Below are 27,236 nucleotides of genomic sequence, written 5' to 3' on the forward strand. Positions count from 1 at the left end.
GTGTGACAGGAATGGGGATGTTGCTCATGGTGTATCGTCGCTGCTAAAGCCGGCTGAGGTTTATTCATGTTTGTGGTGGTTAACGCTTAATAGACCCCCTAACCGTAGAGCTCATTGCGGCAGAAGGACAGAGATGTGACTGGGCTGTTATCCGTTGACAGCATACGGCGTTATTTATGTAGTTTTACTGCCTTAGCTAGAGTTGCTAACGGCGGTTTATTGCTGCAGTGTGACAGCTGCGACGAGAATGTCCGGTTATTCAGGACTGGCATGAACAGACTTTGTGCCCTCATTCTTTACTGAAAGACTCTGACCTGCTGCCTCTCTCGAGCAGAGTTTACTAAGCTATGGGAAGAAATGTGGGACATATGTTTGTGGTCACACGTTAAAACTCGTGACAGTCTCGTAACTCGGGTTCATTTAGCTTGGCTGGGTCGGGATTAACATCCCGTGTTAACATCATGTCTGATTCCTGTGAAACACCAGAGACCAGTCATGACGATTACAGAGTCAATGGATGTGGGACACACTCTGAGGTCGCTAGAAGTCCAGCTGCCTCGGTTCCAAGCTTACTGTCAGTTAAGAAGAGAAAGATCGTGCTTCACTTTGATCTCAACAACACCGTCCTTGTGTCTGATGCCGTTACTAAACAAGGAACAGTTGCTGCCCTTGAATACTTTCTGTCCACCGTGACCTGGGGACGGATGGCAAAAGGTAAGGTTTAGAAAGTCTTGACTGCCAGGGTCCTGCTTTACAGAGCAGCACGGCACTGTCTGGATCTTAGATTAATGGAAGAATCTTGTTTGTAACTTTTTGTATTGTACTAATTTACCTGGTTTATTATAGTACTGAGCAGAATCTGAGACAACCCCTCAGTATTTTCATTTACTGTGAGAATGGCCAGGAACTACAAGTTGTTCAGTTTTTAATATCAGGAAAAAACAGAAACTTAATCTAATGTTGTTGTTTTTTAAGTATATAGTGTGACCACCTTTTGCTTTTGACAGCTGTCATTCTTTTCAGAGGCTCAGTTACAGTTTCAAAGAAATCTGTATATTTTTCCACATCTCCAAAGTTCAGTCTTACAAGTTGGTTGCGTGCACCCCAAATACAAATTTAGACTCTTTAGTCTGTAATACCTTACACCACATCTCAGGTGTCCAGTTTTGGTGTTTCAGTTAAGTTTTTGTTCTTTTTTTTTCCTTTGTCTCAAGATTGGCATTTGGACAGCTACACGTCCTTTCAGACCCACAGTGTTGAGTTGTCTTTTCACACACACCCTTTCTAAACTGCTTGTCCTTCTGGGTCATGGGCGGAGCTGGAGCCTATCCCAGCAGTCATTGGGCAGAAGGCAGGACACACCCTGGACAGGTCACCTTAAGAAAGAGTGTAGCTGTCTTGTTCTGTTTTTCTGATTTCCATTTTCTTTGTATCTTTGAATAATTTTTTGGAAACGTCTCTCATGCCTGTGAATTATCTTATATCTAATCCCAAAGAACTTGCACTTAATGGCCATTCTGATGGGAAAAGAAGGGTGGTCTCTGACTTTTTCACTAGTAACTGCAGCAGGGTTTGGCTACTCTTCCTAGACACCACATCACTGTTTTCTTTGTAGGAAAGTGGGAGTGGAGGTGTGAGACTCCATCTCTCCTTCCACCCTGTGAGGGTGCTACTACTTACTACTCCCACTTTGGTAGAGTAGCAAGCTTCACCACAGTTGGGCCGGGCAAACGTTTCCGAAAGGTTCTTGAGGAGCATCTGGAGCTCCTGCAGTGGCCTTCTCACCTGGAGCCAGATAAGGAGCTGTGTGTGAGAGGAGAAGATGGCAAGCTGTACCACTGGATTCTTCCCTCCTTCTTTCAACTGCTGCAGGACCTGGCGTCACAGGGGCTGGAATTTTCCATCGTATTTCGCACCTTTGGCACTGACCTGCCCCGCGTTTTGATGGTTGTTAAGCGAGCCCTCGAGCAAGGAACCCATCCGCTCTTTCCTGACCTCCCAGCACTAAAGGTGGGTCTTTGTTATGTGTGCTTGCTATTTGAGACACCAGGGTGGGCAGAGTCCATTTGTTTTTGTAACACCTTTGCGAAGCATTCTCTACTCAGTTTTTCAGGACTGAAAATAGCCATTCAAAGAAATAACCTTTCCATTTAAAAGTGATATTCAAGAAGGATTTCTCCACTTGCAGATGAGTGTGAATGCAACAGCAGGCCTGATCAGGTGCAGCACTAAGGGTGCCGTTCTGACTCGAGGAGAGGAGCGTGTGTCCTCGCGGGAGGGGGAGCGGAGTCTGTATCAGTACATGAGCTCTTCACAGGGGCTGGGTGGCTTCCAGGACCACTTTGACTGGTAAGAATCCGATCCCAGAGGTATTGAGAAGCGTTGTGGTTATTGTTGCTCTGTTTTCATGGAATAATTCAGTGAAAAAAAATCACATTTACACAATTTTCTCCTTACTCCAAATCAACCAGCCAAAACACATTTGGTAACCTGTTTACTTTAGTTTTCCACTGGAGCTGTGAGGCTAATGTAGAAAACAAGTGAGGAGAGCACAGCACGAACTACGTGTTTAAATGACCTCACTTGCTTTAAACAATGTTGAGCTGAATTGTAGCTTCATGGTGTTTGTTTGCTACTGGTTTTATCTGTGCTGCATAGCTTTGTTCGTGTTTTATCCGTAGCAGTATGTCATTCAGTGTTAGAAACCGTATTGAGACATACTGACACTGTTATGTGATGTTTTAGGTATGTGTAATGCTAATTGGTTTAGAAAACATCCTGCAATTTATATGTTGTATATAACGTTGGTGACAGATGTTGGTATGACCCTCCAGTTAAAGAGGCATTCTGGCCGAAAACTACCATTCAGTTATTTGCCATGTTATGTAATATTGCATCCTGTAGACTCATCAGTTTGACAGAATTCATGACTTTTCATTCTTTTTATGTTTTCGTCTGTCAATGACTTCTTACCACAATGCCCAGTATGCATTGCACAAATACAATAAGGAAATCTATTGATGTAGAGGCTCAAAAATAACAAGGCAATATTCAGCTTCCTAACTAACAGCAATCTGGCTTCCTTCTGCCTTGGCCATTTTTTTTAAACAGCCCGCTCTTAATTTTCTTGTAATTTTTCAAATTTCCAAAGTACAACATTAGAAAGGGTTTATCTAGTTTCTCAAATCTCATTCTAAAGACTATTGTGGCACCAGTGTAGGATGCCAGTTGACATGTTTGTGACAGATGTAGCAATGTTTAAATTTTACTTTTTTATCCGGAGTGCTTCTTTATGTGCAAGCCTTGCTAGAAAAAGACTATTCATAATAAAGGTATTTCAAAATAGGTGGGCCCGGAACACATACTCCATTTTGGGAGGAAAACCACTATGGATTGACCCTTTTGACTCCACAGTCCAGCACATCTTCATTGATGACAACATTCGTCAAAATGATGAGGACACAATCGTGCATCCAAAGGTATGTGATGAGGCTCTGTCATTGCTTCAGTAAATACTCTCTGTTCTTATGTCAATGAAACAACTATGCCTACAATCCCTTTCTGCAGGTATTTTTGGATCCAGAAGGCTCACAGACACGTACAGCCTCCACTTCAGAACTGTATGATCTGTGTTTGATACAGAACGATCTCCTTAGAGCCATTTCAGACCCCACCTACTTCACCCAGCGCATCCACATATGCATGGAGAACTATGAGAGGAACCTTCAGCAGTGATTAAGCTAATCTGACTTTGTGTATTTTTGTGTGTGTTTTATTTATGCACCTGGAAAGAGATGGAAAGAAGATTGAAGAATTATGTTTGTGGTCATTTGATCACATCTGTGATCTTAAAAGATCAACTTGAATATGCAGTCTCTTGCACTAAACCTCAACTCATCCAATTTTGAGCATATTGATGTAAGAGTTCTGTAGCACACTGTATCTCGTTGGGTGTGTGTTCATAACCAGTTCAGATTATCAGCGCCACTGACTGAAGCATTGAGGCTTGAACTCTTGTTCGCCTATTCAAAAGTCACAATGTACGTAGAGTGTACGGCCAAAAAGACCTTATGTTACAAACTAGTGGCTGGACGGGACGTTAGATAGGAGGAATTCCATAATTAAAATATCCATTATAGGGGTGAAGAATATGGCAAATCACGATACAAAGTATTTTCATATTATAATACACATGCTTAGAATTTACAACAATACATATCATAATACATATCCTTAGAGTTTTCTGAAGTTTGACACTTTGGAACAGCCACATTACAGTACTTTTTAAATCATTATCCAACATTTTGTAGGCTGCACTGTATTACGTCCAACTATACAGGACCATTTACAGTAAAATACAAACGTTTGCCCACACTGTCATATATGTTGTTGATGTTCTAGGTGAAAATAAGTTAAGAAATCCTTTATATTGAACATATTGTAGTGCACAGTTTCTGATTATTTGCTGAGTTTAGCATTTTGGAAAAATACAACAGAAAAACTGGCCACAAAAAAAAAAATCAGCAAATAAACAGCCTGTTCTCTGTAGAGGATATAATCATTTATTTTCACTTGGGAAATCAACAAAAAGTGGAATTTAACTAGTGGGCACCCAAACTTCTGCATATTACTGTATGTTCTCGTGGACTTCTGACATTGTCAAAATTGAAGCTTGCCATCTCCAGACAACAGTGTAAAACATTACTCAGCTACTCCACTCGTCAAAATCTTTTTGTAACGAAACCTAGTTTGTCTGTGTTCTTTAAGTACTGAAGAAACACATAATAGTTTATCATAATAATAACGATATGGTCATATTTCCCAGTTCTGATCTGTGGAATCTGTGGAAGGGGTGGAATATTGAAGGAAGTGTGGAAGGGTGGAATATTACTTCTACAAGTAAGGCAAGGGAAGGTTTCTTCTATTTTTGGTTCATGACTGATGTATTTTGAAACATTATCCTTTATCTCTAATTCCGCTGTAGTCAATGTCTGTTTAAGATTTGTAACTGAAGTTTCCAAAACCGGTAATAACTGAACCACCAGTTGAGCTTTATGTTAAGTATCAAAGTAGATTCTACGTCATGTGACGACACTGTTATACTACTGGCCTACTTTACTGTGGCATAATGAAGAAAAATGACTTTTACATGCAGTAACAACTTCTGTGGTTTAGTTCAGAGATGTTTCTCTCGACCTCAGTATTCTCAGGGTTTATGATGTTTAACGTTGAGCATTATGAGGTATGTTTTGTAGGATTATTGAATTATATTTTACATCTTAGGATCCTCTGTGGACCGTTATACTTGAATTTTTGACCTGTTTTGCTTTGCTTACTTTAAAGGTTATGGAAAATGTTAAGTCTTTCCAGAATGTACTTCTCATTTATGCTTTACATGCATCTTTTTGCCATTTGTTGTTAAAATGTAGAGGATGGGAAAAGAGAGAGATGTTTATTTCTCCCATCTGACTGACAGTAAGACTTGATGAGAATTGATGAGATTGATGATGTCAGTTGATGAAAGTTTTTGGTGATGAAATGACTCTGCAGGTTGAATTTCACATTTGGCCACAATGTTTTATTAGTGTACAAAATATATTTTATTAGGGCTGAAGGACTATTTATCTTTATATTGATAGTGCACTTGTCAAATTGGTAGACCTGCTGTTTTAATTAAAACCTTCATTATTTGTTGTTGTCTTAAGTTTAATCTATCTAAGTTATGTTGCAGACATGTGACTATCATCGCCATATATTTTTTGAGCTTGCAGTAAAGTTATATATGATAGTTAACGATCATTTTATTTTTAAATTGTTTAAGGAGTTATTCTGGCTGTTTTCTTTGTTTCTAAAGCATAGGCAGTAGGGCGTATGGAGTAGGGAGTAAAGTGTAGGCAGTAGGGCGTATTGAGTAGGGAGTAAAGTGTAGGCAGTAGGGCGTATGGAGTAGGGAGTAAAGTGTAGGCAGTAGGGCGAATGGAGTAGGGAGTAAAGTGTAGGCAGTAGGGCGAATGGAGTAGGGAGTAAAGTATAGGGAGTAGGGCATATGGAGTAGGCAGTAAAGCGTAGGCAGTAGGGCGTATGGAGTAAAGCATAGGCAGTAGGGCGTATGGAGTAGGGAGTAAAGCGTAGGGCGTATGGAGTAGGGAGTAAAGCGTAGACAGTAGGGAGTATGGAGTAGGGAGTAAAGCATAGGCAGTAGGGAGTATGGAGTAGGGAGTAAAGCGTAGGCAGTAGGGCGTATGGAGTAGAGAGTAGGGAGTAAAGCGTAGGGCGTAGGGAGTAAAAGCGTTGGCAGTAGGGAGTAAAGCGTAGGCAGTAGGGCGTATGGAGTAGGGAGTAAAGCGTAGGCAGTAGGGCGTAGGGAGCATGGAGTAGGGAGTAAAGCGTAGGCAGTAGGGCGTATGGAGTAGGGAGAAAAGCGTAGGCAGTAGGGCGTATGGAGTAGGGAGTAAAGCGTAGGCAGTAGGGCGTATGGAGTAGGGACTAAAGCATAGGGAGTAGGGCATATGGAGCAGAGAGTAAAGCGTAGGCAGTAAGGCGTATGGAGTAGGGAGTAAAGCGTAGGCAGTAGGGCGTAGGGAGCATGGAGTAGGGCGTAGGGAATAGGCAGGACCGCTTTTGAATGGGGCGCGCGGTGAGACTGGCCTTTCTCGGATAGAGACCGTATGTTACTGTGGTAACGACTATAAACAACATTATGAATGGTTAGCAAATAGCTAAAACGCCAGTATTTATACCGTCTGTGTTAAATTTATTTGTTGTCAGATCTTAATTATTATATGAAGCACTTCGCTTCGCTTAACTTGAGGTAAGTATGGAGTAGCGTTAAGTTAGTTTACTACTAGCCAGCTGTCACTGTTAGATAGATAAGGTTAACTGGCTTCTGGAAACTGGGCTGGCTAGTTAGCTAACCTAGTTAGCTAACCCGTCTGTCCGGCTATCGCTTTTAACATTGTAAACAGGTAAGTTAGCTGACTGGTCACTCAATAAAAGCCGACTGAAAAATGTCAGACGTTGACGAGGACGAGGTGTTCCAGGGGGATTCAGAGGGAGAAGAGCAGAACGAAGATATTCAAGAAGAGGAAACGTCTGAAAAGGATCAGGTAGTTTGGATTAGTTGATCCAAATTAATTCCTTTAAAGTGAGTTACTGTAGATGCTACACTTGCCCTATTATTTGTCAAACTTGAGAGGATATAACGTGACTCCATAACTCAGCTGAGTCTTTTTTCTTTTCTTTTTTTGCTCTTTGGTTCCAGATCGAGGCCTGTCCTTTGACACAGGACACGATAGTCCAAGGCCTGTCTTTACTGTGCCGCACAGGGAATGGACTCGCTCATGCATTTGTCAAACTTGATCTAAAAGAAAGGTAGTTTTTCTTGGAAAGAGTGAGTGGGGTTGAGTGGAATATGAATATTATAAATTTTTACCACCATAATATTAAAATCACATCCACTTTCTTACCCTGTTCTTCAGTGGTCAGGACAAGACCACCACAGAGCAGGTATTATTTGGGTGGTGGATCATTCTCAGCACTGCAGTCACTCTGACATGGTGGTTTGTTAGTGTATGTTGTGCTGGTACAAGTGGATCAGACACAGCAGTGCTGCTGGTGTTTTTAAACACTGTGTCCAGTCACTGTCCACTGTATTAGACCCTCCCACCTTGTTCATCCATCTTGTTGATGTAAAGCCAGAGACAGTAGCTGATCCATTGATGCACAGTTTGTGTTAGTCATTCTCTAGAACTTCATCAGTGGTCACAGGATGCTGTTGGGTTGGTGGACTATTCTCAGTCCAGCAGTGACACTGCTGGGTGTCCTGACAATTAAAGAACAGGATAAAGGGGGGTTACAAAGTATGCAGTGTAACAGATGAACTACAGTCTGTAATCACTAGATATTGCATCTATGTGGTAAGTAGACAATGAAGTGGGTTTAATGTTATGGCTGTGTCAATATCTCAGTATCTCTCTCTTTACGTGTGTGTGTGTGTGTGTGTATATATATATATATATATATATATATATATATATATATATATATATATATATATATATATATATATATATATATATATATATATATATAGTGTGTATATGTATGTTTACATGTGTTTTAGAGATGGATATGCATACTTTCTCTTAGCATTTGTTTTCTTCATCACTATCTTCATCAGGCACCTGACCGATATTGTCTTGCTGAGCTCCTTTGTCCATCTGCGTTTCTTGGACATCTCCTCCAATTACCTGACAGACCTTTCTCCGCTGGCTGCCTTAACACAGCTTCTTTGGCTAAAGGGTGATAGCAATCGGCTTCAAAGGTTTAAAGGTCTGCCGCTGGATCAGCTCACATACCTGCAATGGCTCAGCCTAGCGGTCAATCGTCTGTGTGATATGGAGGGGCTTGGTGGGCCTTCCCTGGAAACCCTTAATCTAATTGGTTAGTTACACCTCTGGATGATTCATACATCTACTTTTGATTCGAAGTTGATTAAACGTTTCCGAACAGTATACTGAGCTCATAATGTGTCTGGACTCTACACTTTCTGGCTTTTCAGGTAATGGCATTCAGAAGGTTTTTGGTCTTGAATATCACAGACTGACCAATTTGGTCACTCTAGAGCTGCGAGGGAACAGCTTAGAAACTACAGATGGAATTTACCTCCCCAACTTGCGTCGTCTTTATCTGGTATGCTGCCCTTTGTGATATTTGATGAACATGCATTAACAAGATCAAAAGTTGAACTATGACCTAACCTTTCACCCTCACTGTCTAGGCCCAGAATAAAATAAAACGGTTAGGAGGTCTGGAGAAACTGGAGCGCTTAACAATTCTTCATCTCAGAGACAACCAGCTAGAGACACTCGATGGAATCAGTCCCAGTATGAAATCTCTGCAGTACCTTAATGTCAGGTACATGACAAATGCTTCAATGTACACAACCAGAGAATGAAATTATATAGCAAAGACTTTTGCCTAGACCAGCTGATGAGACTTGAACAGTTATGTCTCTATGTATGAGAAACAGTAACACAGAACCTTTATTGTTTAAAAAATGCTTGTATTTTATAAACGCCCCTTTACCCTCTCTGTCTCTCTGTCTCTCTCACTCCTCATTTTCTCTATTTTGCTCACTCTCCTTGAAGGGGCAACTTGGTACCATCCCAGCAGGCACTGCAAAGCCTGATGGGAGTTGCGCACACACTGCGGGCCCTGGTGTTGGCAGAGAACCCTCTCTCAGAGACGGAGGATTACCGGCTCTCTGTGCTCGCACAACTCCCATTTCTTGAAAGACTAGACAAGGAGTCTGTTTCCTCTGAGGAGAGGTCTGAAGCTCAAGAAAGATTCAGGGTATAAAGCTTTCTACTGCACTGATAGAGATCTGTCTAATGAATTATAATAGTTGTACAATTCTGCTAAAATGTAAATAAAAATATGAGTAACTTTATGAGAAGCAGTGTTCAGTGCTGCTGTAATGATGACTAGAATGTAATAGCATTACATAATATTAAATTGATTGTATTGCTTTATATTGATATAGAGCACTATACATTATCAAGAAGCATGTATGAAATGTATCAAATCATTCTTTCAATGTGTCATCATTTTAGGAATTTCAAGACTCCCCAGAACAAGAGGACCATTAAATGTGACGATAGGGAACAGAGTTACATTCATTCGTCTGCATTTCTGTTAAAGACATTGTTGGCCACAGCGCCTCACCAAGGTGTGTATGCTTCACATTAAGGGTAATGACCCAGAACAATGTTTGTTTATTAGAGACATTAAAATTGTGCCTAAATAAATGAATTCCATCAATTTTTTTGTCATTAGACAGTTTGATTCCGTTCATTCATTACAATCTGTTGCATGTTATCCTTCATTAGAGGATAAAGAGGACATCTCTTATTAAAGTATGTGAAATGATCAATATGATCATTTTTCTTAATGAGAAATATCAATAAGCAGACCAAGACACATGTAATGTATCTGAGTATCAGCATGACTATAGACCACTGCAGTCGTGTGTCATTCTGTAGTCCTCGTTATGCCCATATTAGGAACTCCGGGCCTAAGCCCCATTTCTCCAAGGCCGGAATGAATAGGGTTTTTCTAAAAATCACCTGTATTGGTGTGTTAAATAAAAATGCCTGCTTAAGGAGGCTGCCAGTCAAATGACATGAATTCAGTGTGCAGTAGCTTTAGCTCACATGTAGCAATATTCATATTTCAACTCTTTAATGACCTCGAAATTCAGAGGATTCATTGGTATTTGGGAGAAAAATGTTCACAGGACAATAACGTATCGGGTTCTGAACATTTTTATTTAACCCTATTCATTCTGGCCATAGAGAAACGCAGCTTAAACCCGGAGTTCCTAATATGGGCATAAGAACATAGTGCCGACTAAAAATGACAACACGACTACAGTGGTCTATAGTTTTTGAGGTCATCAGAGACATAAGAAGAATGATGAAATATACCTTTGTGTCACAAAGGACTTATTGAACCATCTGCATTACTGACAAAATGGTAACTTTAAAGGAGATGAAAAAATATATACTTTTAAGGTAAGGGGAACCAGACTTTTTTCCAAGTCACACACACACACACACACACACATATATATATATGTTACCTACACTTTGTGAATGGTACAGTGACAAACCCATACTACTGAATAGCATCATTAATCCAGTCATTGTGCCTCTGCATGAACAACACAGGACTAATTTCGTCTTCATGGACGACAATGCTTCAGCTCATCGAGGTCACATCATTAGGGAACGGCTGTGGTTCCTCAAATGGACTGGCCTGCACTTTCTCCAGACCTGAATCCCATAGAAAACCTATGGGATCAGCTGTGTCGTCGTGTAGAGGCTCGTAACTCTGTACCCCAGAACCTCAATGACCTGAGGGTCGCCCTTGAAGAAGAGTGGGATGCCATGCATCAGCAGACAATAAGTTGACTTGTGAACAGCATGAGACGTCATTGTCAAGCTGTAATTGATGCTCACGGGCACATGATAAGTTATTGAGACATTGACATTTTTTATTGGGGTATACGCACCACTGTTGTTGGCTTTTGTTTCAATAAATTGTTTGAGATGAGGAAATCACCATCGCCTGCTTCTATGTGCTTCTACTTTTCACGTTTTCCATAAATTTCACCCGAAAGCCAAATATCCCTTGCTTTTTGTGAGTAGTGTATATATATACACTCACCAGCCACTTTATTAGGTGCAGAATGGGAAAGAAAGGTGATTTAAGTGACTTTGAACGTGGCGTGGTTGTTGGTGCCAGATGGGCTGGTCTGAGTATTTCAGAAACAGCTGATCTACTGGGATTTTCATGCACAACCATCTCTAGGGTTTACAGAGAACGGTCCGAAAAAGAGAAAATATCCAGTGAGCGGCAGTTCTGTGGACGAAAATGCCTTGTTGATGTGAGAGGTCAGAGGAGAATGGGCAGACTGGTTTGAGATGATAGAAAGGCAACAGTAACTCAAATAACCAACCAGAATCTCTGAGGAACGTTTCCAACACCTTGTTGAAAGTATGCCACGAAGAATTAAGGCAGTTCTGAAGGAAAAATGGGTCCAACCTTGTGTGTGTGTGTGTGTGTGTGTGTGTGTGTGTATATATATATATATATATATATATATATATATATATATATATATATATATATATATAGCTGCTGTCAGAATAAAACCTTGTCCATTTTTTGTTGTTTTTCAGTTTTTGACGTAATTTGAAAATGCCTGTTGCTGGGATGGGCTTCAGCATATATACACACATACAAACAAAACCTTGTGGCACTCTGTTTTGCCATTTTCTTGTTATAAAAGAAACAACAAGCACATAAATAGGAATGCCATTAAAATCACGCCCTGTTGCTTTTCTAATATGTAAGAATGAGAGGGCACTTTCGCCACTTCCTGATTGAGTCATACTGTCCTCATTGCGCTCCCTTTTAAAGGAACAGGAAAAAGTTTGTCATAAAATCAGACAGTATATTCAGTCTACAAAGGTCTAACAGCAGTCTCTTCACTGCCGAGCTGCCACCCGCATTCTCTCATTTTCACTTTAACAGCTTCCCTGTAAATTCAAAAACACCCATCGTCATTCACTAAATCGGCCACCTCAGACCTAAAACTTACGTCATTTCATATCCGTCGTATTAAATATCAGTTTGATTATTTTCGTCACGCCTAGTTAGATGTTTATGAGACAAATATTTATGACAGATTTCCATAAAGGGGATGAACGTAATGCAATCTGGCAACCCCAGAGCAGCCGTCCAAGGACCTGATTTCACGAACCACCTCTGCTGATCTAGAATCGTTTTTGTCCGTCTTCATGACGGTCATGAAACCTGAGGAATCTGATCTGAGATCAGCCCTCCAACTCGCGACTGCTGAGTGAATACCAGTCCTGATGTCTTCCTATGGGAGTCGCGGCCAATGAGAAGGAGCCGTAGGAGGAGTCTTCATTCAGCCCCGTTTAAAGCGGCTGCACCAGCGCGCTGCCAGGCCCCCTCGCCCTGTCTCACCTGCGCAAGAGCTAAAATTACATCCCTCTCATAAGAACGCACGTTGTCTTAGGCTCTTGTTCCCCCAAACAGTGAACATGGAAAGCTACCACAAACCCGACGAGAAAACCCTCCAGGGCCTGAAAGACGTCGCTAACAAGCTAAGGATTCACTCCATCAAGGCAACGTGCGCCTCAAATTCCGGGTAAGAGTTTTGGAGTTCGGGCCAAGCTAACTAGCTTCCTAGCTAATGCATCTGTCACTTTTATTCGGTGTAAGAGCGTTTAGGGTTCGGCGAGGCAACAGTTACACAAGCCGACGTTATTTGCGTTTGTTTTGCACGTATTGGTCACCGTAATTCGTGAGTTCTGGTTAGCCAGTTAGCCATTAGCTAAGAGGTTGTGCAGCGTGCGTTCACGTTTGGTTGCCATTCATTCAGCGGACCTGTTTCTAGTCGCTTCGCCAGCGGCCTGTACCCGGTTCCGGTTACAGGTTCTGCTTAGCTTATCGCAACAAGTAGTTGTAATGAGCTAATTCGCATTATTAGTCTGTCATGGCTCGCTCGTGTGGCGAGGTGAAGGTGGAAATGGGCTTACCCTCTATAATTAGTAAGCTAACTGGGCTAGCTGTGCATGACATGCGTCGCACTTCACGTAGCTAAGACACTTAGAGGACCCGGTGGAGAAACTGGTCGAATAACCGGTCACAGTTTATATGCTTGGTAGTTAAATGCTTTACCGTAGACAATTCAGGTTTATTCGTGCTTGCGTGAACCGCGTGGTTTTTCACCACCTTAACCGCTATCACGTGCAGGTGGGTTGGTGGTCTCGTGGTCCCCTTGGCGCAGTCGCGCTTGTAGGGCAACTTTTTAAAAATCATGTAGTATTATTATTATTATTATGTGGAAAAGTATATATATCTACATGTATCTCAACCAAAAATAACATGCATAACTCCAACATTCACAGACCAGAATAAAAAAAGGGATTCAAATCAAACTGAAAAGCTTTCACACAGCAGTGGATCTGCAACACTTGTTTTCCTGATGGTGCAAATTCACTAGTGTAGGTATGTCATTACATAAGATGTGTGCGTGCAAAGTTAATGTATGAAGAGATTATTTTTTTTAGTAAATTTATTTTGTGTATAAATTTTATGATCAAGTTTATTTTAAAGTGCCCATCGTGGGTAGTTGTAGGGCAGTCCACGTGGAGTCAGCTGTATCTGATTTATTGCGTCATTAATAATTTTATCTGCAGCACTATTAGGACTCTAGAGAAACTATCCCAGAAATCCCTTGCAGTCACTGCAGTTCCATAGGCACGAAGGTATCTTGATTCCAAAATTTTCATATATATATATAAAAATATTAAACCCAGTCCTTGAGATGTAAACAGAATAAAGGCTTGGTCTGAAGTGATTCACTATAGAGACTGTTACATCTCAAACTACTTAATTATTTAGATTATTTTTTTTAAAAATCACTTGCGTTCCCCTTTTAAAGCTGATTGTGTAAAAGCTGTATAGGTTTGATTTAAAATGGCCATACAAGACATGGGTCTGTTGTTTCACAGCCGTGCCTCAAAACATAACTTACTAAAGCCAGGTAGCAATGATGTAGCCATGTTCATCGGAGGAACCATATAAGTTCCAGTCTGTTGTAATCGGTGAAGACACTTCCTTTTGACTTTGTTTCCTCATTCTTTTTATTGTCTAATGGATAGTGGTTTTTGTCTGTGTAACGTAACCGAACTGTAACCTGATTCATACTTTTAGGTCACTACAAAGAATAAAGGCGCTTAATCTGCATGACTCTGAGATTTTTCATTCAGTTTCCTTATGCTCATCTAGAGACATGTGCTCACTTCATTTCCTTTTGCTTTTCAGCATAATAAAGGCCTGTAGATCCCCGGATGGTAATTCATCAGTGAGATGATGTGAAGTTTGAAATATTGAGTGTGTTAAATAACATGAATGCATGTATTGTGTGGGTGGGTACTTGCGCAATAACATTTGGATATGTGATCACTGACAAGTTGCATGGTTGGTTTCCAAACTGATCTGACCTTAATCTTGCGACATGCAACCTGCAAACACAATGCTGTACAATGTCCATATGTTCTGTGAGTTGAATGTTAAAGGAATGATCCAATGAAAAGCTCAGTTCTTCCCCATAACCCCAAACATAGTTGAACAACCAAGTGTAGCTTCAAGGCTAATGTGGCTAAAAAAAGAAAAGATTGGAAATGGACATTAGCCTTGTAGTTCCCGTGCCAAAAAGTCTTACCAGCCAATGACATTTTTGCGTAAGGAAGAAAAGTTTTACTTAAATTCCTGTTTTGACTAAGTTCAGTTAAAAGATTGGGGCTTTGTTCTTGTGCTGTCTGAAAGGCCTGTAGAGGATGGTAGCCTTGCCCCCGCTGTCTCTCACACATGCACTTTGGCCTTTTCTGCAGAACTGAATTATTCAGGTCTCAATTATACTAAAAAAAAAACCCTAGTTCCCCAGACAATGAATCTGTTTCTTCTTAGAAATCACCCTCCATCAGCACAATAAGCTAGTGTTTAGGGGAGTTGTACATGCACGAACAATACTACATCATAACATCATAACCCCCTAACCTCACACACAAAGTCCCTAAAGGAAAATCGGAGAATGGTACAGACACAGCTGAGTGCCCTGTTTCTTTATTCTTCACCTAATCAGTACATTGATTTTACATTATGTTGAAAGTAGAAGTTGGGATGATAACTGCATGTGTTTGATGTCTAACATGTGGCAGTGTTTGAGATCATAGTTAATGGTTGATTGGCTGATTGCTGACTCTAGTGTCCTTTCTTGTTTAGGCACCCCACCTCCTGCTGCAGTGCTGCTGAGCTCATGTCGGTACTTTTCTTCCACACTATGCGGTACAAAGCTAGTGACCCTCGCAATGCCTGCAATGACCGCTTTGTCATGTCCAAGGTAGGCCTCAGACCTCTGTGGTCAGGCTTTTTTATTTTACTATATTTTTAATAAGGAGTTTGAGATGACTGTATTTTAGTCCATGTAAAATGCCTTGCTGAAGTATTTTAACTGTTGTGCAATTTGAATGTAATACCTAAACGTATCTACTTTAATTCCAGGGTCATGCATGTCCCATCCTCTATGCAGCCTGGGTAGAAGCTGGTTATGTGAAGGAGGCTGACCTGCTTAACCTGCGCAAGATTGACTGCGACCTTGAGGGCCATCCTACACCTGTGAGTGAAGTTTCAATATATCATTGTTTTATCATACAAATATTGATTATGGACTTGAATATGGTCAATATACACTCACCAGCCACTTTATTAGGTGTTTAGTTGCTTGTAAACACAAATGGCTAACCAGCCAATCACATGGCCGCAACTCAATGCATTTAGGCCTGTAGAGGTGGTCAAGACAACTTGCTGAAGTCCAAACCGAGCATCAGAAAGGTGGTTTAAGTGACTTTCAACATGGCATGGTTGTTGGTGCCAGACGGGCTGGTCTGAGTATTTCAGAAACTGCTGATCTACTGGGATTTTCACACACAACCATCTCTAGGGTTTACAGAGAACGGTCCGAAAAAGAGAAAATATCCAGTGAGCGGCAGTTCTGTGGAAGAAAATGCCTTGTTGATGAGAGGTCAGAGGAGAATGGACAGACTGGTTCGAGATGATAGACAGGCAACAGTAAATCAAATAACCAACCAAAATCTCTAAGGAATGTTTCCAACACCTTGTTGAAAGTCTGCCACGAATAATGAAGGCAGTTCTGAAGGCAACAATGGGTCCAACCTCTTACTAGCAAGTACTATACCTAAAAGTGGCCAGTGAGTGTATATGATGGATTGCCATGCAGCGGTGATTTGCCATCAGTTTTGGGCAGTGATGTTGGATAATACTGAACAAAGTGACATGTTGCAGTAATCTGATTACTTTTTGCTGTAACGTAGTACTGTAACACACCACAGATTACATTTTTGTAATAGTTAGTTACTGTCTAAATATTTCCATTACTCATGTTTTAAGACATGAATGTTAGTTATGCTCAAACCTTTTAAATCATAAATTTCTTCTTTTGTGTATTATCCATTCTGGTGCTTATAAATCATTTTCTTGCATGTACTTCCTGTAACAGCTGACCATGTGACTCTGATTGTAAATTTGATTAGTGTAAATTTGGCTAGTAATTGCTTTAAGCTCTGCAAGTGATTTGTTGAAGCATCTAATCAAGCTCACACAACTGATGTATGAAGACGCCTGTGCTTTAGAATAGGCCTTCACCATAACAGGCCACACAGTTTTTGTTCAGAGCAGCTCCACAAGCTTAATATTTTATTCATTAGGGAAAAAATGTGGCAGCTCTTTTGGACTTTTTTTTTTTTTTTTTTTTTAATCTGACTATTTTCTTAGTTTTCAAACGGCATCAGCCAACAGTCTTGTTCAACAGCAGGGATATGAGCAGGTTTTTAAAGTGCTATTTACCATTATTACCCACTTCTGTCTTTAAAAAAAAAAAGAGTATGACAACTGCTGGGTTTTAGAGTAAACTACAAGTAATGAGTGGCAAGAGTACTTTTTCCTGGAAGGTAATAAGTAGTATAATTCCCTTACTGTTTGAGAGGACTAAATAGTAAAATGTAATGGATTATTTTTAGAGTAGCTACAGCAGCACTGCCATGCATTGGGGCATTGCTATATTGCTGCAGTGTGCAGTGTTCTGTTCTGTTCTCTGATTAAAACACTGCCTTTCCTGATTTTCTGTTCTTTGTCTCCAGAAATTGGCTTTTGTTGATGTAGCCACTGGATCTCTGGGTCAGGGTCTGGGAGCTGCATGTGGAATGGCCTACACAGGAAAGCACTTTGACAAGTCCAGGTACAGCGACTGGGCTTCATATTATCTGGCCTTAGAGGAGTAGTTTTGTCTTTGCCATCAGTTTAATGTAATTGTTTTCATTCAGTTTGTTTATTGAACCCCTGCTTTTTGCTTAGCTACCGTGTGTACTGCCTGCTGGGAGATGGTGAGTGCTCAGAGGGGGCTGTGTGGGAGGCCATGGCTTTTGCTTCCCACTATGGCTTGGACAACCTGGTGGCAATCCTGGATGTGAACCGTCTGGGTCAGAGTGAGGCTGCCCCACTGAAACATGATACAGCTGCCTTCCAGGAGCGCTGCAAGGCTTTTGGGTGAGTGTGAAAAATGGTTTCTTTTCCTTTTCTCTTTTTTGCCAGTTCCTTCTCTGTGGTTTCCATCACTTCTTGATTTTAATTCCGACACAAAGGTTTTTATAGTACATGTAACACACATCAATGTCTTATCAGGTGGAACACTTATGTAGTGGATGGCCATGATGTAGAGGAGCTCTGTAAGGCTCTCTGGCATGCAGAGCGCTTCAAAGGGAAGCCCACTGCCATTGTTGCCAAAACCTTCAAGGGCAAAGGTCTCAAAGGTAGGTCACTATGTAAATCAGAGTAAACGTATTACTGTGTAAACTCTCCTAATGTTTTTAATGGTGCTTGTGGTTTTGTTGGATGCTAATATCTTCCCTGGACTACTTAAGCGCTTTTATGTCTGCTACAATTTGCCATGTACTTCTTGCTTCAGGAATTGAGGATCAGGATAGTTGGCACGGCAAGCCCATCCCTAAAGACCGCGTGGATGCACTACTCGCTGAGCTCCAGGCTCAGATTCAGGCTCCCCATAAACCTCTCCAAGCTGAGCTGCCCACTGAGGATGCAGCTCCTGTAGATTCCAAGGCCATCCAGCTGCTCTGTGCTCCAGAATACAAGATTGGTGACAAGGTGATCAAGCGACGAACACTTTTAGTAGTTCATTCACAATAAGATGGTAGTCTTGTTATTACCATATCTTAGGATCAATAAAGTATCTATCTGATATATATATGTGTGTGTGTGTGTGTGTGTAAATAAATTCCTTAGTTGTTCGTCTAAAACCTGTATGTCTTGTGCAGATCTCTACCAGAAAAGCCTATGGTGTGGCCCTAAAGAAGATGGGTGATGCTAGCCAGCGTATTGTGGCACTGGATGGAGATACTAAAAACTCCACTTTTTCCGATATCTTCAAGAAAGCTCATCCTGATCGCTACATTGAGTGCTTCATCGCTGAGCAGAACATGGTGTGTGTGCTTGCTTAACCAGCCTTTTCTGTCTTTTGTTAACAACTTCTGAAAATGCTTGGCAGCTGTTTTCAGAAGGGGTGGGCAATAGGGGAATATTTTATGCGCAGTGATGAATTGTCACAGTATGCTTTTGAGTGTTTTTAGTTAGTTTGTACTTAACCTGGATATACACTATCTGTGTTTCATTAGAGAGCATTATTGGTCCCATTTCATTGGATTTAGTACAGCAACATATGTGAAATATTGATTAAAAATGTGTCCCACCCCTTATCAGTACATGTTAAAGTTCAGTGAAAGTGAATCTGAAACATATTTGTGGGACAATATGAGCTAAGGGTGTGGTGTTTTTTTTTTAATACTATGCTAAAGGAGTCTGGCCTCATCACATTGAACTGTAATCAGCTTCAGCTCTAATCTCTCACTGTTCATTCATTGGCCAATTCTCCCTTACTGCTTATCATTCACAAGTGCTTGCTCAATAAGACATGACTTCACACACATACTCTGGCTGATAATCTTTCCCCTTCATTCACGCACACACAAAAAAGCTTCTTCTGAGTAAAAGTATGATCTGAAGGAGCTGTAAAAATATTACAGAAAATAAAATATGCACACAAGTGTTGGAGGTCCCTGGAGTTTGATTCAATATGATGTAATGATTTATTGTGTTTAATGACCGTGATTAAATCACTTGTTTAACCAACCCCCCCTTGTGCTTATATAGGTGAGTGTTGCAATTGGTTGTGCCACCCGTGACCGCACGGTCACATTTGCCAGCACGTTTGCTGCCTTCTTGTCTCGTGCCTATGATCAGATCCGTATGGCAGCCATTTCCCAGTCTAACGTCAACCTTGTAGGCTCCCACTGTGGTGTCTCTATCGGTAAGACTGTTGTTTTGTGAGTGGATGCTTTTAAGTTTTTTTTTTTTTTTTTTTTTTTTTTTTAAAGCTTTAATAATTTTCACATTTTTGTGCATAATCAATTATTCTATTTTTCTCAGGTGAGGATGGCCCCTCTCAGATGGCTTTGGAGGACCTTGCAATGTTCCGTGCTATCCCAACTTGCACAGTCTTCTACCCCAGTGATGGTGTGTCCACTGAGAGGGCTGTGGAGTTGGCAGCCAATACAAAGGTGCAAACCACACATCATTCTGATTTAAATACTGGTTGTTGGGTACTTGTTGCATTTAATCAAATACTAGTCCTTGTGGTGTGCGTGTGCAAGTGTTGTGAAGCCTAGTAAGTAAAGATGTTGTGCAGTGGGGTTGGAGTAGCTACATGCTTCATTATCACATACAGGTAGACTTATTTATTTTAAGACCGGTTTCAGTTCTTTAGAATTGTAGAATGCTAAATGCACAATTAGTTGTGTTCCATTGATGGGGTTAAATAACATTTTTATGCCCTTTTATTTTCAGGGTATTTGTTTCATCCGGACCAGCCGGCCAGACACAGCGATCATCTATGAGTCAGGCGAGAAATTTGAAGTCGGCAAGGCCAAGGTAAGTGCTCAGACCAGACTAGTGTTGTCAAATTAAAGGACACACAACCGAAACTGCATTTTTGCTTTCCAGTTTTTATACATTTGTGATTGTATTTACCATTCTTCGCCTCCATCTCGAAAAAGCAGACCCTCTCGGCCAACTTTTAAACTTTCTCCTCATCCGTTTCACATACAGGAATCTCTGATGGTCAGGCTTCAGTAATTTTTAAAGACAAGCTTTTAATTCAGTTAAATGCCTGAACACAAATAGAGCTAATCACAAAGTTGACCACACGTATTTAGTATAGTTTGCAAACAAAATGTGGATTGTTTTTCATGTTTTATTGAGGCAAATGTATGTAATTGAGACATGGGTCTTAACAAAAAATGTAGCTGAGTTTAAATGGTGTTTGTAGTTGAAATCTAACAAGTTTGTATCAACTGTTCACCATTATTTATATAGGATTTAATTTTAAGCTAAAATGTAATGATCTGGTGTACAAGTGCAATATGCACCGTCTAGCAGTAGCCATATAACTTAAACGAGAGAGAGCTTCTGGTCACATGACAACTGAGTGTTAAATGTGCTTGGAGTATGCAGTATGCACAGAGTCTCCTGCTAAGAGATTGTGAATCTCCAGATTGTTTGTTTAATGCATCTCAGTGTTGGTTCGCTCTCTGTCCTGTAGGTGGTGCGTCAGTCTGACAAAGATCAAGTGACTGTGATTGGAGCTGGAGTTACGCTACATGAGGCCCTCTCTGCACATGAGCAACTGGCCAAAGAAGGTTAGTGTGCCCTCTACTGCGCAAACTGGTAACATGCATCTGCAGCACATCGAAATCAAATGCAAAATAAGAGTTTGCATTATGGCATGCAGTTCAAATTTAAAAGTTCCAGAAACTAAATTGTTTGTTTTTTCTCAGGTGTGAACATCCGTGTGATCGATCCTTTCACTATTAAGCCCCTGGATGCTGCCACCATTGTGGCTAGTGCTCGTGCTACTGGAGGCAGAGTGATCACAGTGGAGGACCACTACAAAGAAGGTAAAGGGGTTCTGTTTCAGAGCCGTTTGACTGACTGTGACAGTTTAAATTATTGTCAGAAGGATGTTAAGTGTGGCAGTTTGAATTCAATGGTTGTGGCTGGTTTGATTGTGAAGAGTTTGAAAACAATGAACAAGTCAATATTTTAACTATATTTATAGTCCTATCCGAATGTGCCATTCCAGTTGTTTTTAGACTGCGTGCTCCTGCGTCAAAAGATTGTTGCCTTGTGCCTTTTTATAAAACAAGCAGTAGAAGTTGACATATGTGAAATATATTCTGTGCACAAGGAGATTAAGTATGGAAGTATTTGAAGAAGCATTTAATTATGTTCTGTGGCTAAACTCAAGCTGACGTGTTGTCCTCAAATGTCCAACTCCAAACATTAAAATGTAAAGATTATAAAAAAGGGTCTGATTTTATGCTCTGATGTCTGTAAGCTGCTAATTACCTTGCTAATAATATGGCATATTCTCTTAAGGCAGTGATGCCTATGGTTAGGTAAATGGAATAACATCTAAATTAAATGTTTTTCCATGCTTTTCTGAGGCTGTGTGTAAATAGTCACTACTTCATTCTTTTATAGTGTGTACGTTGGTCATAAACACTATGGATGACATCTGCTAAAGTAGCATTACCTTCCCATGGAGAACTAATCCTGTCTGAGTAATGCTTTAGACAGTGTCCATTTCCAACACAGGTGGTGAAAAAAGCCTTAGTCACACACGTTCAATTAAAATGGTTGTTGTGTGCCGCCCCCCCCATTTGTTCATGTGTGGACAAATCACTTTTTCTTTAGTTTAGTCAGTTTTTAAGGACACTTCACTGGAGCTCATGTCAACAGCAAACAAGTGAACCATGGTCCAACCCAAGTCATGGGTTTCTGCTCCCTTCCAGGCAAACTGTAGTTCAGATTGTTGCTGGTGGGAGCACATTTGATAGTCCACACCAAACAAGGGAATTTAACATCTGAGAATGCTTTTGGTGCATAGCAGTGCTCTACTGATGATGTAATCTGCCCATTGATGCAATGTCTGGAGTCATTCTTGCAGCAAGAGGTGCTGATAATGAAATGATTTGCTATTGGTTACCTGCTGTTATCACATGTGCAGAACACATTTTTGATAAGGTGGGTTGACCTGCTTGTTTGTTCAAAGTGACACAACATTAACCTGATGTCTTAAAGAAGCAAAATATTGATAGTGATGTAGATCAGGGGTGTCCAGTCTTCTCCACAAAGGCCCAGTGTGGCAACATGTTTGAACAAGCAGGCGCTCACCTGATTCTGCTTGTTTAATTAGTTGGCATCCATTAACTTATCCTGCTGTGATGGAATGAAAACCACTGATTGATAATTGATAAACTAATCGCCCCATCTGTGACAATGTCAGACTGTATATGGAGCCCTATCTCTTCTGCTGTTATTTAGTAGTGTCTTCTTGTTCTGCACAGGTGGGCTGGGAGAGGCTGTGCTGGCAGCAGTGGGAGAAGAGCCAGGTATCGTGGTCCATAGACTGGCTGTTGACCGTGTGCCCCAGAGTGGCAAACCCCAGGAGCTGCTAGACATGTTTGGCATCAGTGCCAAGTGTATTGTCGCTGCTGTCAGACAGACTTTTGCCAACTGAATCCCTCTTCTGAAAGTCTGCCCTCCTACTGCTTCCTCCCAAACTAGCACTGACCTAGAGCTTAATCACTTATCTTCTGTAAGAAGTTTCCCCTGCTTGGCACTATGTAATTAATGAAATCTTATAGATTTTCATTCCTACCCCACTTACATGTGTTCATATTTCACTTTGTTTGGCCTTCAAGGCTTTAGATGGAGCAGCTTTTGAAAATGTCCACATTGTTACACATTCATTTTAAAGATCGTGCTCAGTTACATATTGATAAGCATTTCATTCGTAAAATCAAGATTTCAACTCATCACTTCAGTGACATTCCAGTTCTGGTATTCCTCCAGCATCTTTTCTTCCCTGCTAAAACAATCACATCATTGTTGTATTGTCCTCTGGTCATTTGTCTGTCCTGAGTGCTTAAACGTGCGATGGAGTTATTCTTAAATGATGGTGCTCAAGAGGGCGTGACAGAGAGGCCTGTAGTCTCTTTCATTGCTTCTGTGTAGCTACTGAGTTAGGCCAGAGTTGCTTTTGATGCAGCGGATCTTGTGAGCTGATGAGCTGTATCTGTATGTCATGTTATGAAGTATTCATTCGTTGCTTGTGTGAACTTGTATATCTGGTTTACACTGCCTTTAATATACTGTAATAAAATTAACTTCACACAGAATGGGTCTACTCGGTGTTAATGAGATTTAAATGTCAGTTATGCTCTTCATCAGTGGCTTTTATTCTGTATATAAATGTAGGGGAGAAATTGCATTTACTGTAAACCAGGTCTGTTCATGAGTGTCATATACAGTGTTAAGGATGCACATAATTTACATACAATTAGTGGAAGTAAACTGGAACCACAGGCGCTTGTGAATTTGTAGTGCAAAAAGTCTTTAAAAGGCACACCAACTTAAGTCAAGAAAATCCTGTTTAATCTTGAAATAATTGATTATGCTTTGCAAAATGTGTAATTTGTCAAATCATTTCTAGGGTTTCTGTTCCAAAAACAAATGACAGCAAAATAGGAGTTTTTTTGAAATGTGATTTTCATACATTGACTAGTTTTTTGTAAGGGTATTAATTGCACAATATAGAATAATTCTCATTCTTATGGTAACAGTAATTTAACCAAGTCAATAACATGCATAGAACTAAGTGCCAAAAAAAAATCAATGTACGTGAAACAAATCTGGTTTCTGACCAGGTGGCAAAATGTTTTCTAATTTCAGTGAATGATCACAGTTGATAGTGCAACACTACTGATATCTGATCAATGACCAAATATCTTTGGGGCACTGGGTTAAAGGGGGCCCCTTGTCTAGAGGCTAATTTTTCCTTTTCTATTACTTTCCAAGTTATTTTGCATGTTTTACATCTGTTTAGTATTAGTGGTCATATGAATTTCATCCCAGATTCACTGGTGTCTTTAAATGATGGGACACACACCGTTTTTATTTTACCTGTTTTAATTAGTCACAAACTTGCTGCTTTGATGTGCACAGATGCACTGTTTGAACTTACAACTTACCGTTTTAGAACCAATATATACTAAGTAGTAATGAATATTATTTACACATTTTTCTAGCATCTTTTTCAACATATTTGTGGATTAGTTTTATGTTCTCCAGATTGAGTTGAGGGCACTGCTTTGTGTCCCATCTCTGCGACAGGGAATGATGAGGTGGACACATGGAGCCAGAGGAGATGCATCAGGGTTGACAGTTTTTACTCCACTCCCTTCATGAAGTCCAAGAACTCTGTTGGTTTGAGAAGATATAAAGAAATAAGATGTGGACATCAACTCTGGTCCTGGAGATCTAACTTCTTGCAGAGCCTAGTTTCACCCATAATCTGGCAAATCTGACCAGCTGTTTAACATTTTCAAATGTTCTTAATTGGCTGGATCAGAATCAATAGTGGTAGTAAGGGGAGGAGCAGCATGTTAGATGTACGCTGGAACTAAACTGCATGAAAGTAGATCTCCAAGAGGAGGCTTGGTGAACGCTGACTTAGACAGTGAGCTACATTTAAGTTCGTTTAGATGTGTTCCTACAAACTCTTGAACTGGCTTGAATGAAAACATACCATCATAGTCAATCTTGCCATCATTGTTTTTGTCTCCGTCCTTCATGAGCTCCTCAATGTCATCCTCAGTGATTGCTTCTCCTGTAGACTCCAGCATATTTTTCAGCTCGTCTAAGTCAATGTAGCCGTCTCCGTTTCTGAGAGAGAGATAGAGAGACATTTACTGTAGAGTCTTGATCAGGTGTGAAGGTGAAGAACTGATGCTGAAGATGTTCCTTACTTATCAAACATGCGGAAGACCTCTGCCAGCTCTTCCTCTGATTTTCCTTTGCTCTCCTCTTTCATGCAGCGCACCATCATCACCAAGAACTCATCAAAATCTACTGTCCCACTGCCTGCATACAGCCACAGTACCTCACAATAACCACAATAAGGATTCTGGATATCACAGTTTATAACTTTTGAATGTAAACAAGTTTGGGTATGAAATCTTTGGTGTGGTCAGCGTTGTTTTCTACACTTGTTCCTATGGAGAGACAATTGTAGCATACTGGGGTGCTCCATGTTGGGGGTGGGGGTTAGGGTAGGCAGTGTGAAGCTGTTAGCCACTGCTATAATAACTTATCAACCACTGATCCAAACATTAGAGGTGTAGTTCTGCTCAGATGCATTTAATAATCCATGTTATAATTCTATATTATCCTGGACAGCAAAAGTAGATCTGTATTCAGTGACCTCTCTGAACTTCTAGCTAATTTTGACAGTGAGGGAGATTTGTTTCCCCATCCCCAGTGGAAGCTACAACTGTGGGAGCCTCACTGTGATCTATTAGTAGCTGAAATGCATTCTAGGGTAGGAAAACTGTGGAACTGACAACTAGGGTGCCAAAGCGGAGGAGCCCTCAAGGGCACAGACCTAGAATGTCTGCTTTGGTGTACAAAGTTAACATTCATAAGTAATTAATATTGCAACTAATTTAATTGGCATAATTAGCCCTTTTCATATGCTTGCATGTGCAAGTTGGTCACACCCCTGGTCAAATCACATGTTTTGTGGATGTGAAGTTACATATCCTGTACAAGGAATAATCTTCAATATGATATTTGTCTGCAAATTCTGAGTTTAGCATATTTGGAAAAAGAAAATTCAACATAAAATTTAAAATGTGTTATAGGTTTTGCACAAGCCACATTTCCCCCAATACATTCAACAAATAACCAGTAATTCTGTGTTAAAATGTGTGGATGTGCTTATTTTCACTTAGAAAACCGCCAAAAACATATCGTTTTACCAGGAGTGCCCAAACTTTTGCATATGACTGTATAATGACTTCATACAAGATGTGAAAGAGGCCCATAGACGCTGCATTTACACAGGGCTCATAAAATTGTGAAGCGGCCTTGACTCTTATATATGACGTATAACGTGTTGCATTTGTTGGCATACCGTCCTCATCTACTTCGTCCACCATCTCCTGCAGCTCCTCTTGAGTGGGGTTCTGTCCCAGCATCCTCATCACCTTCCCAAGCTCCTTAGTGCTGATGCAGCCATCCTCAGCGTCCTGCACGAAGATGTCAAAGGCAGCGCGGAACTCTGCCAGAGACACGTTCACACGCATACCAGGCAGACACGAGGCATGACTCGATAGCACTGCAGAGTGGTGCTGCCATGGCACCAGGTCTAAACAGAGACGTGGGCCTACACCACTTCTTCTATAGATAGAGACTGAGAAATAAAGCCTTACCATTTTTCTGTTCCTCTGTCAAGTTCTCGACCTGTTATATGGCGGAAAGAGAAACAGCTGAAGGCTCTGGAGCTTTTAAACAGTAATCTGATATGTCGTGACAAGATGTCATTCCTCGGATACTGAGCGGGCTCTGATCTTCACACAGAGAAGTTACCCATTTTATTTTTGACACCTGTGTTAACAGCATCAGCCATCGGACACCAGATACTCTAGCCTGTGTTAATCTCAGTAACTGCTGTCCTCCTGACCCTCCAATCATTCACCAGCCATTGTAGGGTATTTTTTTAGCACCATTAGTATGTTTTATACCATTTGATTCATATGTGAACAGATTTTTACATTCACCGAAGTACAGAAGCCCTTGAAATTTCACTGGGAGGCCTCATTCTGACTCCATAAGTTGATTTAACCTTGAGTACTTGCTAACGTGACGTTCAGACAGCTTCAGTCCATGCTTAGCCATGGTAGGATCAAGACACAATGACTAAGATTTTCTCTAGAAAGAACAAGTGAAGAGGTTCTTCGTTGGTGCCTATTTGTCATAATTAGATTCAAATGAAACTAATTTCCCAAACATCATTTCTTACTTTTTCTAGAATTCCTTTAATAAAAGTAATCATCGCTTACCGCTGCTTTATATACATCATCCAT

The 27,236-nt window shown here is 40.7% G+C and overlaps 4 protein-coding genes across 6 annotated transcripts; 3 read left to right on the forward strand and 1 right to left on the reverse strand.

Moving 5' to 3' along the window:
- si:dkey-32e6.3 lies at positions 1-5,690 on the forward strand. The gene is made up of 5 exons (XM_017681535.2): positions 1-714; positions 1,616-2,010; positions 2,189-2,349; positions 3,347-3,479; positions 3,568-5,690. Exons 1-5 carry the CDS (start codon positions 462-464, stop codon positions 3,733-3,735), a joined length of 1,110 nt encoding a protein of 369 aa, XP_017537024.1. The 5' UTR covers positions 1-461; the 3' UTR covers positions 3,736-5,690.
- Positions 5,691-6,417: 727 nt separating this feature from the next.
- lrrc23 (leucine rich repeat containing 23) lies at positions 6,418-11,109 on the forward strand. Of its 3 annotated transcripts, XR_005130731.1 has the most exons (9): positions 6,418-6,811; positions 6,966-7,106; positions 7,262-7,371; positions 8,180-8,442; positions 8,561-8,691; positions 8,780-8,916; positions 9,150-9,354; positions 9,615-9,730; positions 10,731-11,109. XR_005130731.1 is itself a non-coding variant. In XM_017681518.2 (8 exons), the coding sequence occupies exons 2-8, from the start codon at positions 7,008-7,010 to the stop codon at positions 9,648-9,650; spliced, it is 981 nt and encodes a 326-aa protein (XP_017537007.1). In that variant the 5' UTR covers positions 6,418-6,811; positions 6,966-7,007; the 3' UTR covers positions 9,651-9,838. The 3 variants fall into 3 exon arrangements, 2 of the variants coding, with proteins under 2 accessions (XP_017537007.1, XP_037397069.1); XM_017681518.2 differs by lacking the exon at positions 10,731-11,109 and having other exon boundaries at positions 9,615-9,838; XM_037541172.1 differs by lacking the exons at positions 6,418-6,811; positions 10,731-11,109 and having other exon boundaries at positions 6,854-7,106; positions 9,615-9,838.
- A 1,402-nt stretch (positions 11,110-12,511) lies between these two features.
- tktb (transketolase b) lies at positions 12,512-23,489 on the forward strand. Its single transcript, XM_017681528.2, has 14 exons — positions 12,512-12,742; positions 15,385-15,502; positions 15,664-15,777; positions 17,319-17,416; positions 17,533-17,724; positions 17,860-17,987; positions 18,143-18,339; positions 18,510-18,674; positions 19,402-19,558; positions 19,678-19,808; positions 20,095-20,178; positions 20,849-20,945; positions 21,084-21,203; positions 22,656-23,489. The coding sequence occupies exons 1-14, from the start codon at positions 12,636-12,638 to the stop codon at positions 22,826-22,828; spliced, it is 1,881 nt and encodes a 626-aa protein (XP_017537017.1). The 5' UTR covers positions 12,512-12,635; the 3' UTR covers positions 22,829-23,489.
- A 772-nt stretch (positions 23,490-24,261) lies between these two features.
- Positions 24,262-27,236, reverse strand: tnnc1b (troponin C type 1b (slow)). Its single transcript, XM_017681529.2, has 6 exons — positions 27,213-27,236; positions 26,583-26,613; positions 26,285-26,431; positions 25,119-25,233; positions 24,899-25,035; positions 24,262-24,570 (listed from the first exon to the last, which is right to left on the reverse strand). The coding sequence occupies exons 1-6, from the start codon at positions 27,234-27,236 to the stop codon at positions 24,539-24,541; spliced, it is 486 nt and encodes a 161-aa protein (XP_017537018.1). The 3' UTR covers positions 24,262-24,538.

This window comes from Pygocentrus nattereri, chromosome 9 (assembly GCF_015220715.1).
Source record: "Pygocentrus nattereri isolate fPygNat1 chromosome 9, fPygNat1.pri, whole genome shotgun sequence".
Taxonomy (NCBI): Eukaryota; Metazoa; Chordata; class Actinopteri; order Characiformes; family Serrasalmidae; genus Pygocentrus; species Pygocentrus nattereri.